The 13,763-nt window shown below is 47.2% G+C and overlaps 1 protein-coding gene across 1 annotated transcript in view; it reads left to right on the forward strand.

The window, feature by feature from the left end:
* The window catches only part of LOC111148137 (anthrax toxin receptor 1), a 214,462-nt gene that overhangs the window by 148,599 nt on the left and 52,100 nt on the right, over window positions 1–13,763 (forward strand). The window contains exons 15-16 of the mRNA XM_022504562.1: window positions 6,339–6,434; window positions 6,958–7,125. Of these exons, the coding sequence (XP_022360270.1) occupies window positions 6,339–6,434; window positions 6,958–7,125 (264 nt within the window). The remainder of the gene's footprint in view (window positions 1–6,338; window positions 6,435–6,957; window positions 7,126–13,763) is intronic.

The following is a 13,763-nucleotide window of genomic DNA, read 5'->3' on the forward strand; positions in this document are numbered from 1 at the left end:
TGGGATCCTTGAGATCTAGGGGTCTGTTTGGACCTGAAGGAGTTTCCAGGATAGCTGGGACAGGCTACAGGCTGCGCTGCTCACTCAGCATGTATGTTGGTCTTCATAATTCCTTGGCTTCATGAGTTAAGCAGCCCGAATCTCCTTCCTAATGTTTCAGCAGAGAAAAAAATAAAGAAATCCCACAGGAACAGATAATGTAATTTAGCCCTACAAAGGGTCTTACACAGTGCTCTGAAAATCACAGTCTGAATCTAGACTTCTAGAACCTTCTCCACTCCAGTTTCTTGCATTCAAATCCCACCAGTCCCACAGCTCATATGCTACTACTCCACAAAACACACTGGAATTCCTCCCAGCAGGACTAATTTTTCATTTCTCCCTTCTCTGCATTACAGGGTTATTTTACTGACCTTTTCTTTTGCATCAGTGTTTAAGATCATTAGCTACTTGAAGGTCAGGACCTATATCACACGAATCTTGGACTTATCCCCAAAGAACTTCACACATTGTCTAACACTCAATTAATGGCTCTATAAAGTCAAACGCTCTGCCATATATGTGAACAAGTTCAACATTAATTATCCAAACTTTCGTCAGTTCTATAAGCATCATATCCTAAGGGAGACATATCTATTATGTAAATAGCTAAACTTAGAATGAACACAACTTTATAATGAGCTCTCAGTGGTCCTTTTCAATAAGGAATATTAAAATACATAATATAAAAAAGCATGACTTTTTGAGATTCCAGCAACCAACAGTGATCCTTCTGTATAAAGAGAAGACAAAGAAAAATTACTTTTCTCGAGACCTCGGTAAAAGCAAGAAAGCTCAATTTCAACAATGAAGAGGGGTATTTTCTGGGTTGAGAGTCTTTTCTAATTGGCAGAAGAGTGAGGGTTCCTCACAAAGCCTCTAGCTTCTCCAAATGAACGGCAATTTAAGGGGGAATCCAGTAATGTACTTCATCTGATGGTTTAGTTCTAAGTCACCTGCCATGGATTTTGTGACTGGGTTTCTTTGGGAGGAAGAGAGCTGCATGCTAAAGGCACTGACATGGGTGGGCATACAATTAACTATAAGCACCTGGCTTTGAATAATGAACTTATTTCCAGGTTCATTATCATGCTCACTCATCCTAACAATTTCTCTGTGGCAAGAACTTTTTTAAAATAGGAAAATCGAGTTATGGGAAAATCATATAACTTGTCTAGGACCAGACAAGTTGAACCACTTCACAGCTATGTCTCCAAGGAAAGTCAGAGTTGCCCCCTACTCTGGAAGGGTAAAGAGCCAAACGACCGTCAGGCATCTTCTTTTCAGTGGACATTCCAAACACACTATCACATGCACACACACACACACACACACACACACACACACACACACACACGCTTCAAGCATTAGTGTTAGAACAGGCCCAGAATTCAGTATTCTCTATTTCAACCATTTAAAAAAGGAACATTGATACTAAAAAAGGAAATACACTATTCTTCATTGAAGAATACAGGACAGTCATGGTGCTGTCCTTAATCATTGTGTTTGCTTGTAAACAGATATGATATGGGCTCCTGACATGTGAAATGCAACTCAGAATGGGGAAATCTTTGGTCAGCTGGGATTTTTGGTATTTACAAAGAGAAGTGTTGTTGGATTTTTCTGACTTGCCAGTTCACTCCTAGGAATTCATCTCCAAGGCTGACCTTGAGGGTGACCTCTCTGGCTTATCCCCAAAGACCTCGGATGAGACAGGACAGCCAGTTCTGCTCTGGGTTCTGCCCTCCAAAGCCTCATGTGCCTGGGAGTTTTAGTGGCCTTGGTCCTTTACTCATGTCGTCACCCTCATAAAACATACTCTTCTATAAATGTAGATGATCTTGGTGGCAGATTTATTCTTTTCACGCTCTTTATTTTTCTCAAAATATAACACTGTGCTGGCAAGCTGTGGGAGCTCAGCTCCAGTTGCTGGAGTGAGTAAATGAAGGAATAGACAAATAAAGGGCCCTTGTTTGTGGCTAGATGGGCTTGTCCTCAGGGTGGAAGATGGGTTACCCTTCAATGAACTGTCACATGGAACTGTTACCTTGAGCTCTATTCTGCTTCGGGTATGTTCCTCTTTGCGTAGATAGTTGCAGGTGTTGCCTGCAGCACAGTGACTTGGGGATGAGCAGCCTAATCTGGCCCAGGATAGAGCCTCGAATTCTGTGGGGGATCAGGGAGTTCTTCACAGAATAGCCCACATTCCAGCCATATCCTAAAAGAGATGTAGAAGCAGTAGAAGAAGGATGTTCTGAACACACGGAGCCAAGAATGTTGAAGTGTGGAGTTGTCCAGAAGCCTGGCATGATTAGAAGATGGCGAAATTCAGTGTCTGAGGGCGGCACGGGACTAACCCAGTTATGGGCAAACTGAGCTTACATGTTTCAGGCTCGGGGTTCTGGAGCTCTCTCTCTCCCTGGAGCAAGTTTGCCTGAGGACCTGAGGCTCAGAAGGGATGTCTGCCATCTGAGTAACGTGCTGCCACTCATTTTACCCACGCATCAGCCAACTAGATGTCTGGGGCCACCACATCCTTTAAGATTTAAACATAACTTCCCCTGATGGGAAACAAGCATCCCTCCCTAATCTCTGCGGTTTCTCCAGACACCACTGACTCCTCCTTCTTGCTCCAGCGATATCTCATCTTCTTCATCTGCCAAGCACCATCTTGCAAACCTGATTCCTACGCTCCACGACCCCACTTCCCCCCACCCAAACCTAAGGCATCTCGAGCACAAGACCATCTGCATAGGGACTTGAAAAGGTTTCAAAGGACAGGGGTGAGTTCCAGCACAGGCCACCATCCTTGTCATTCCTGCTCCTGGGAGGTGCCTGAGGCCCTCTTCTCAGGGGGGCCCAGGCAGTCTGCTGGCAGCTCGTTTCTCACTCTCACAGCCACCATCCCCTGCTGACTGCCCACAAGCCCCCCATCCCCACTACTTTGCTCATGCAGAGCGATGTGGCTTCTCCAGTCTGTCCTTTAATAATCGCAGAGGATCTGTGTCCAGGGAGTTCTTCCTCAACATCCCCACCCCCCACGTCCTTGAAGGTCAGTGTGATGGGGGCTCCCCAAGAGAGACTTTCTACTTAATTCGATCTAGAAATTCGCTTCAAGTGCTGCCTGTGTTCTTGGTGGCATTGCTGGGGACTGTGATTTTACTCCATCAGTTTTGGGCCAAATGAAAAGACACATCAAAGAGTCCCTTCTCTTCTGAAGATTGCAAAACCCTCCCGTCTCTAGAATGTATAAACAAAGCCATGGTAACTGCAGGGAAATTCTGACTCTCCTGTCCATCGAACCCTGGGCCTTTGTGTTGTCTTTGCTGTTGTTGTTTGAGTTTGGCAGGCAAGCTCGGGTCAGGGGATTACACCGCGGGCTTGGCGGAGCAGATTGAAGTCCTGGCATTTCCTGTTGTGGGAAGGCCAGCCCCTGCCACGCATGCGCAGCAGAGTAGAGCCCAGAGCTGTAGCAGGTCCAAGGCGGGACCGACGACATGAGGAAGGGCAGCTCCGGGTGCATGTGGGGGGAAACTCCCCGGACAAGACATCAGGGAACAGGACCAGAGCTTCAGCTCCACTGATCCCTTCATTTCCCTGGATCTGACTTGGCTGTGCAATGAATAGGCTCCAGTAAATGGTCTCTAGTGTTTGAACTCCAGTTCTTTAAAAAAAAATTAGGAGACCCTTAAGACCATTTCAGTTCCCTATTGAATAAATCGGCTTTAGTCTTGGAGTTCCTTATGTTCTTCGTGCTGTCATGTTCAGTTTTGAGTGACATAACTTCATTTCTCTCCTTTGGAAAACTGCACAAGACCATCCGTGAAGCCACATTTCATATATGACAGACAGACACCCACCTTCAGGGATAGTTTAACTGTATGTGTAAGATATCTAAGGTTTTTGCTTTGACATCCTAAGCCTTCTGAAATTCTCACCGTGAGCTGATATTTGGGGCTCTTCGACTTTATTATTTTATCCTATCTTACAGTCATAAAGCCTCCAAATGAGCAGGATCAAGGAGGGGAGGAGGGAGTAGAAAAGTAGCATTTATTTGATACCATCAAATGACTGGAAAAGCAAAATCCAAAGGACAAAACCCAGAATGTTGCCAACACTGAGAAAGAAATGAGAGTGAGGTTTCCTGGGCTCCAAGGCAGCTCTGCCCCCCATGAGCAGGGTGACCCAAGCCACTGAATCGCTCTATTCCTTCTCTGTCAAATGAACCATGCTCCCTGCTGTGAGATAAAATGAACCATGCTGCCTGCTGTGAGATTAAAAGGTTGATGCGTGTAAAGCACTTGGAAGACTGACTGGCACATACGTGGCAAGGGCTTCATAAATTCAGCTGTGGTTATCACGAAGTCGGTACCTGCTTATTGACCACCTCCTGGGCACCAGGCTCCGTTCCAGACCTAGAATCCAAGGGCAACAGAATCCACTCGGTATTCAGGGCTCATGGTCCCACGGTGAAGGAGGACAGATCTGTTTTAAAAAGACAGAGGGACCAACCCACGTATCATCTGCCAATATGTTGCAGATCCCCTGGTCGGCTGTGATCACATCCTTTAAGATCTATAAAATTTAAAAAAATTTTTTAAAAAGAAGTCTACCCATCCCAAGCAGAGCAAGTCACCCAGAGAGTCTTAATGCATTAGTATGTTATTGCTTTGTTTTGTTATTATCTCTGGATCTCTGTCCTGCTGATGACTTGTCATTGCTCGGTTCCTTGCCTCCTGCATGGGATGCCCCTTTCCACCTGGGACTCCACTCCAAGTCCTTGATTCTCCAGTACCACCAACACAGGCTGGGGGAAGCAGGCTTGTTCTGAACAATTTCAGCTTCTTTGGCTTATTCTCCTGCTTTGCAGAGACTCCTTCTTCAGCCTCCTTTCTTCATCCAGGAGGGAAATCACACCACCACCCTGTAACCTAGCCATGGCTGTAGATGGTGATATTTTTCTCTCCTCAACAGGAATAATTACGGGGCCAAGATAAGGAGCAGTTTTGCTAATTTCCTTCCCTTCTCCATCCATAATATTATAAGTTCCTCTTGTTTTTTCCCTTCATCTTAAAAAAATATAATAAGCACTAACTTCTGGTCACTGAGCTAAGTTGCAGGCACTGGGTTAACTGCTTTATTTGAATCATTTCATCTCATTTGTCTATAAATTCGACAGATAATTCTTAGGCACCTCCCACATGCTAGGTGCCATTCAAAAAGCATGGTAAACATGACCAATAAACAGAAACTTCCGTGGAACCCTTACATTCCAGCCTGGAGAGACCAACCGTAAACAAATGTCAAGCCATGTTGGGACCCATTATGGAAAATGAAACAGATTGATGGGATGAAGAGACTGGGCCTACTTTAGAGGGTTGTCCAGGGAAGACCTCTCCAGGAGTGATAGGAAGGAGCCAGCCAGGAGAAGAGCAGCGGGGGAGCATTCCTGGGCAAGGAAGGGGATAGCTAGTGCACAGACCTCAAGACAGGAATGTGCTCAGTCTCTGAAGGATAGAGAGAAGGCAAGCAGGCTGGAGTGCAGGGAGGCAGCATGGTAAGGAAGAAGGCTGGAGAGATGAGCTAAAGCCACAGCTTGCAGGCAGAGCCGGGGTTGGGATTCTTCTCTGTTGCTCTGTGCAGAATGGACTGTAGGCGAGGAGTGCGGCAGGGATGTCAGTTAGGCAACCTAGATGGAGAAAGTGTAGGGGAATTGGGACCAGTGGGGTGGGAGGGAGGTGAAGGGGGAGAAATCACAGATTTGGGATCTTTTAGAAGTAAGGTCAACAGAAGTTGCGGGCAAACTGAGATGAGTTCAGGGAAGGACGGTGGGGGAAAGAGAGGATTCAAGAGTGGCTCCAGGCAGTGGAGGAGACTAGAGCAGGAGCAGTTTAAAGTGAGGATGTGGGGAGGCTCCTCTTTGATGTGGTATTCTTGAAATGGTTATTATCCCCTGAGAGGAAATGTCAGTATCAAGTCAACATTTGGGTTCAGAAGAGTCGGAGATGAAGATATAAACACACAAATCATCAACATGTAGAGGGAATTAGATGAAATACCCCATGAAAGGGTAGAGGTGCACAAGGGAGTGGGTCCCAGGATTGTGCCAGGACCTAACCAGGTCATTCTGCTTTTACCCCAACTTTACAGATAAGGAAGTAAAGTGACTTGCTCCAAGGAAGGCCCCAGGAACTCTAGGGTTTAACCCAGGCAGTTGCCTCCCAACCACTTTGCCAAGGTGGACATGTACAAAGAACACTTGTGCTTTGCTTCCTTCATGTATGACAATCTTTCTGCAGGAAGAAGATGATGACGGTCTGCCCAAGAAAAAGTGGCCTACCGTAGATGCCTCTTACTATGGCGGGCGAGGCGTTGGAGGCATTAAAAGGATGGAGGTAAGAACAGAGTTTCCCGTACTAACATCTGTGTGCCAGCCAGCCACCAGAGAAAACTGGTGACAACTCATACTTGAGGTCGGATGGGGATGTGGATTACATAAGGCATCAGATGGAGAGATGGCAGGTATCCCCCCTTTAATGGCGCACCCCTGTGTCTTGCCCACCATTGAGTCAGAGTAGTTTTCACTCATCTGCTCAAACCCCTCGGTGGTTTTCTCTCTCATTGGAATAAAATCCAAAGTTCTTGCCTGGGTCTGCAGGGTCTTTGCACATGCTGTCCCCACAGCATGGACCGTTCCTTCCCTAAAGATCCATCTGCCCAGCTTGCTCTCTCTGCCCCTTCAACCCTTCCTCTTCTCCTTTTTCCATACCCTCCTCTTCCCTGGCCCTCAAAACCCAAAGGAACTGGGGAGTGAGCAGCACTCACACTGCATGTCACCTGTGTATGTACGATGCCTGTTCTCCAGGGACATTATACTTCATTTTGTCATTTTATTTTATTATATGTTATTTATTTTAGGTTCGTTGGGGAGAAAAGGGTTCCACAGAAGAAGGTGCTAAGTTGGAAAAGGCAAAGAATGCCAGAGTCAAGATGCCGGAGCAGGAATACGAATTCCCTGAGCCTCGAAATCTCAACAACAACATGCGGCGGCCCTCTTCCCCTCGGAAGTGGTACTCCCCGATCAAGGTGTGTCTCTCTTTACTCAGAAATCATCATCACTCCTGCTAAGACACTTGCCTAGGCAGAATCAGAGTCTTGACATGATAAAATATCCAACCAAATTCCAGAGTATCACAAGGGAACACAGTTCTAAAATCATGGACTTAAAAGTACAGGTACTTACTTGTCCTATTTCGACAGTGTCAAAGTCGAGACTAGGCTTTTTAAAATCACCATGGCACTCTAGTGGAACGCAAGTGGACTAGGAGTCAAGGGACTGGGGACGTAACCCCAGAAGGTGACTACAAATTTCTCTACTAGCTCATGACTTCATGGGTAGGCAGTTCCACTAACAAAAGTGGCTGCATTCCCCTTGATGCCTTCTCTCTCGTCCTCTTGCCATACCACAAGCCCATTCCCCTTTATCCAAGCCTCCTGGCAGCCTTTCAGGTGTTGGCCATGGAGCTAGAGCGAGGACTCTTCCTGGCTGTGAACAAAACCCCTTTTTTTCTCCACTATCTCTCTCTTCCCCTGCACAGCTCCAGAAAGTAAACCTCTTTGGCCTCTTAGGAAGTGTAAGCCTTAGAAGGTAGCTAATGCTTCCTGAAGGCTTCTCTTCTCTTCCTCTTGTTCTTCCTCTATTTCTATAGGGCAAACAGAAACTGGGCCAAGTCCAAGGCCACAAGTGAAAGACCCCGTGTGAGAGCCAGTTCTCATCACACACACCCACACGGCCTTACCCCTCTTCCAGTGACAGCGAAAATAATCTTCATCATTCACTAAATTATTTGCTAATCTTAGAGCACCCCTTGTCCTACAAAATCAAAAGAAATAACCATTTTAAACAAGGGAGTGAAATGTCATTGGTAATCGTCTCTTCTCAGCCAAGCTAGCTACATGCTAACAGCACTGTATTTTCATTTTGGATTGCTGTGTTTAAAGCAGGGAGATTCTTTTTTAATATAAGTCCCTCCCCACCCCCACCCCCTGCCCTGCCTCCTCAGGGCAATGGCTTGAACTCTGGAAAGATGTGGGCGAAATGCAGCTTGCTTGCCTAACAGCTGTTTGCTTCTAATTATTTTCTCATGCAGGACATGCAATGGCGTGCATGCAGGCGCAGACAGGAAGGAGCCAAGCAGAGTCTCTGAGATGAACAAGAAAGGGAATTTTCTATTATGTCGTTTTTAGGAATCCGTACCTTGTGACTAACACAACATACTTGGTCATAGCCAGGTTTTCATTTCTGTAATCTTGGATTTGGAAAGAACATTAATTCTGTTTGAAGAATCCAGTTCTTCTGGAGAGCTTGTTACTCCTCTGCTAACTAGTGGTTTAGGACGGAGTTTTATGAAATAAATAGGGATAGAGAATGACTAGATTTAGAAAGCTAAAAACATGCCCAACACCCACTTGGAATTAGTATGAATTCAGCGAGTATTTGTCCTGGGTACTGCCAGATATTAAGCAGACAGAGGTTCTCAAACCTGGGTGAGTATCAGAGTTACCCTGAGAGCTTTAAAAATACAGATTCCCAGGCCTGAAGACTGAGCGTCTTAAAGTCTTAGCGACTTTCAAAGACACACGGGCCATCACCCCTCGCTCACTTTTTCTCATCCAGTGAAACTCCTTTCCCCCCCTAGCCTGTGCCCCCTTTTTAGCATCTGAACTCCCTAAGGCACACCCCTCTGTTGCCCAATTACTCTTCCCTCCACAGTCCCTGCTCTTGGGCCTCCTCTTTGGTCACTGTGTTCAACTGCTCATTCTCACAGGGTGGTCCCTGGACCAGCAGCAGCAGGAACTTGCTGGAAATGCACATTCTCGGGCCCAACCCACATCTCCTAAATCAGCGACTTTTGGCTGTGGGGGTAGCAAGTTGGGATTGAACAAGCCCGGTTAAGAAATTGTCTGGAACCAACAGTTCCAGCCGGGCTTCCAAGGGGTGCTGGCTCCCTGAGGGCTGGAACCTTGGCACTTGGCCAAGAGACCATGACCACACCTCAGCAATTTACCAGAAGTCTCAGCGAGCAGGCCGGCGTTAGAGTTCGTGGCTCCTTTTCACCACAGACACAACTGCTGTAGTCGTGTGAAGTGGTTGAGAGTGTGAGTGTCAAGGAAACCCCAAAGAACCAGATGGAAGAGACCTGGGATGCTGGTGGACAGGCCCAGGCCCTCAGCAGGACCGCCCTGCTCTAACCTGGGAATGGTGACTGCCTCCTGCTGGTGGGGCGGCTCCAGCCAATGGTTGCTCGGCTCACTCTCTGCAATAGCCCGGGGGTGTGACTGCTCATGCTGGAGCCTTCTCCCTAGCAGACCGGAGCTCCTGGAGACAGCAGCTGTGGTTCCCTCATCTTTAGTGGGTGATAGTATGGTGCCTGGCCCACCAGAGGGCCTCCAGCATCTTGTTAAAGAGCTGACACCTAGAATTAACTATGAAACCACCCCTGGAGTATGCTACTGGTTTAGCTACCTCCCAGGATGCACACAGATCACTTTGGCACCATCAATACGAAGAAGGTGACATTTTCCTCACCATCTCTTTGAGGAGAGGAGAGAGAAAAGGGTCATCTTATGTGTTTATGGGCCAGCTGGTTGAGGGAAAGCTAGAAACAAGGAGGTTTCAGAATAGAAGCCCAGAAAGGATTTCAAAAGTAAAATTGTCCATCTCTCCAGAAGAAGTCTCCAAGCAGACTTGTTACCATGACTTCCACGTTCATACTGCTGAACAAGTTTCATGCTCCGTGATGAGCCCCACCTTAGCTGTAGCGCCTGTGGACCTCACTGGGCCTTGAGAAAAACATTAGCCTCCTGTAGTTCCATAAACTCTGCTTCCCTTTCCTGAGCCCTCTCACTGGATTTGTCTTCTTGGTGGGAAACAGAAGCACCCTCAAGAGGGTTGAACTTTTGGTGAGGGCAGGGTTGAGGTAGCTCACGGCGATGGCCAGGCACACAGGGACCAGCAACAATGGGAGCTGCACCCCGGGTGCTGGAGGCGAGATGGTGTCCTGGGCACCAGTGGCAAGGAGAAGAGGACACCCATTGGGAGCTGTGGCTGGAGAGAGGGAATCAGCAATCTAAATCTTTCCTACCACCTGTTTATAGATGGCCCACAAACTAAGAGTGGTTTTCCTTATTTTTAAGTGGTTATGGAAGTTCCTATATAATATCCCAGAGTTTGTCTCTTGAGCTACAAAGCCTAAAACATTTACTCTTTGGCCCTTTGCAGAAAATGCTTACAGATCCCTATCCTATAAGAATGTAGCCACTGAAGAAGGCAGGGGGTCAGGGAGGGAACAGAAGGAACGAATGCCCCGACCTCTCCCTCATCTTGCCCTCTTCTCCTCTGGTACCACCTATTGGCCAAACCAAAGGGAAACCAGATGGTATTATCTGCAGAGGTCAGCCTTCTAGAGCTTAGAGCTAGGAAGGCAGAGAAAGGCAGAGAGTGGGTGGTGGCAGGCAGCTCATGGAGAATGACCAGTCAGCTCTCTGCCCCCACTACAATAGGGACAATACTCCCACCTAGTGCAAAACTTTTAAGAGCCACTGGGAAGACTTTTATGAAAGTCCCCCAATGGAAGTAGTCAGAATCGTATACATCTTTTAAGGTATTGCATTTGCCTCACTTTTATCATGCATTTTGTGGAACAGGTATGAGGAGCTGAGAAGCAGATGAGTGCCTGTGCTAAGGGAACCGAGTGGGGACTCATCACGAAAAGAAGTCCACAATGGGCTTCTCTCCACCATTTCCCAGTCTCATTTAGGGCACTGACCACAGCAGCCACACTTCACCCTTTCCTCATTCCAGGCTCATGACCAGGAAATTTTCCGATATTTGGCCTTAATTTGCCTTTGCTCGGTTTTCACCCCCCCGGATTGACAGCACCCCATGCTTCTCATTAAAATGGGACTGACCATTTCAGACAAGTTAAGTAATGCCCAGATAGATGGCCTCCAGACAGATTTTTTTTTAAAGATTTTATTTATTTATTTGACAGAGAGAGATCACAAGTAGGCAGAGAGGCAGGCAGAGAGAGAGAGAGAGGGAAGCAGGCACCCTGCTGAGCAGAGAGCCCGATGTGGGACTCGATCCCAGGACCCTGAGATCATGACCTGAGCCGAAGGCAGCGGCTTAATCCACTGAGCCACCCAGGTGCCCCTGGCCTCCAGACAGATTAAAACCAGCACTGTTTTCAGGTTTGCTGGAAGGCTTGGAGCCTTTAGAGAAACGATTTTCTCCCTTTCCAGTAGCTCCTCCATATGACTAGAAATGACAGAAATGACAGCTGAAGGACAAAAGCCAGACCCTGCATGGCCAGGCAGACCGGCTGGCTATTCTTTGCGAGAGAGCCAGATGGTGAAGGGGCAGAGTCAGCCCGTAGTACTCGCGGAGGCTGGCGGGGGGTAGGGGGTGGTCTTCTGTTCTGTTCATTTTCTGTCAGGCCAGCCTTCACCCCTGGCCTAAAGCACCTTGACCCTGGAATCAAGCAGCATTGAGCCATGAAACTGTGCTGGATGGAGCTGCATGTCAGAGAGACCCACCAAAGGCCGAAGTGTTGTCAGATAGGCCGCTGATGTTGAACCGACTTTTTCTGTCCCTCTCTGGCTACTTTTTATAATAGCTGCAGGCTTTTTTTAAACAATGACCAAAACTCAAAAAGAGCAAAGCAAAAAGTATCCTGTGTGTGACTGTGTGTGAGTGTACGTGTGTGTGTGTGTGTGTGTGTGTGTGCGTGCACGTGAGAGGGTATGTTTCCAACATTATCCGTTCATTTATTTCATCTAAAGAGAAGCATGGGTCACAGTATTTACCATATATTTTAAGGTGTAAAAATCCTACTGTTAGTCTATAACAGCCCTATCGTTGAGCTACCCTCAAAATTCTCAACGTCTGACTAACTTCCCAGCAGCGAAGGCAGACAAACCAGAAGAGAAGACACAGCTGTTGCCTGGCCAAAACTTTAAAAAGGAGAGAAAAGGAAACTCAGCCACAAACCTCAGGCACCAGGATACTTTGAATGATGGCCACATAAACATTCCCAGCCCTGCCTTATTGTTTGGGAAGAAACAAAAACTAGAGTTGACATAGAGCTCCCGTTTGCCTGCCTTTGTGGATTTGAAGGTTGTCTGAGCCTGAGGTATAGTTTGGGAGCCTGGACTGGGTAAATTTCTCATTTTGTAGTCAAAATACGTCAACTTCCTATGAGAGAAAGTTAAACTTAAATGTCAGCTCATCTATTTCGACAGGGGGCCTGAGGGTAATGGGAAAATCTCTGTCTCAGCTTCCCAGCAGCCTTTGGGCGTTTCTCCTGGGGCAAGACCAGTGTCTTGAAATGCGTCCTATGGACAGGCCTGTGTAGGATGGACATTCAAATCTGAGATAAACAGTGGAGTCGACTCAAAAGCCTCTTCCTCCCTAGACTTTGGGTAAAGCCCAGGGTCTGGTTGGATAAATCTCCCAAGGCTTTTCACACCCCAAAGGGCTATTATTAATAACCTCATTAACTCCTGTCTTGAAATGATAGGCTTCTGCCCATGTTCAGAAAAATTAAGGTTCTAACAGCCTTTGTTATAGACTTCTCCTTAACCTCAGAGAGTAATTTTTTATCCTCTTCTTGGTTATAAACACACTTATTCTAAAACTCACTCCAGCTCTTGCCATGGGAGCAGAATGAGGTGTTGGAAATGTCAGTTACCCAGATTGTTTCCTATGCCCCAGAGATGGGACTTCAGGCTCATCTGTGGGACCGCTAGAACTCAGAACCCGGAGAGTACGACTAGGACTAACTATCTAGTCTCACCTTGGCCAGAAGAGCCAAAGGACAGCAGCTCACCCGGATAAAGCCCTCCCCTGGGTGAGACTCATACTGTAAGTCAGGCCCAATTCCGAAGGCTTTCCATGTACTCGCTCCTTTATTTCTCACATCAACCCTCAGAAGTAGAAATTCCTACTATTCCCATTTATAGGGGGGGGGGACTAGAAACTAAGGCACAGAGAGGTTAGATAACTTGCCTAAATTCATACTGCTAGTAAGATGTTTCTTGGCTTATTTTATTAATGGCAAAGCATCCATTCGAGAGAGCAATGAAATCTGTTATTAATTGTACAGGAGAGAGGCCTGAGAGCCTGTAGGTAAAAGACCAATCAGATACTGTTCACAGGATGAGTGACAGGTGCTGAAACCTGGGCCAAGGCAGCAGCCATGGAGACAATGGGACAGGGTGGACAGGGAGCAGTGACAGGAAAGCTGTGACACAGGGAATGTCCGCAAGACATGGTTGAAGTTGAGTAGGAAGAATTGGCCAAGGGAGAGGACGTGACAATGATTCTCCAGTGTCCGGCTTACCCGGGGAGATGTCGAAGGTGCCAAGAACCAAGCAGGGTGTGCAAAAGGGGGAGCGGGTTGGGGAAAGGGATGGTTCAGTCTTTGATACCTGTGCTACATCTGCATTACAACTAAGATTTGGTAGGTAACTGGATCCGGAATTCAAGGGAGGACTAAGCTAAAGGTAGAATTTGTGAGCCATGAGCAGACAGATGGAAGCTGACCCCAGAGACTTGGTGAGTGCCCCCCAAGGGGAGCACTCAGCCTGAGGGAGAGGCTGGAGGAGGGCTGAGGGGAGCACTCAGCCTGAGGGAGAGGCTGGAGGAGGGCTGAGGGGAGCAC

The sequence above is a fragment of the Enhydra lutris genome, unplaced genomic scaffold (assembly GCF_002288905.1).
Source record: "Enhydra lutris kenyoni isolate GAN:26980312 unplaced genomic scaffold, ASM228890v2 scaffoldscaffold18, whole genome shotgun sequence".
Lineage (NCBI taxonomy): Eukaryota > Metazoa > Chordata > Mammalia > Carnivora > Mustelidae > Enhydra > Enhydra lutris.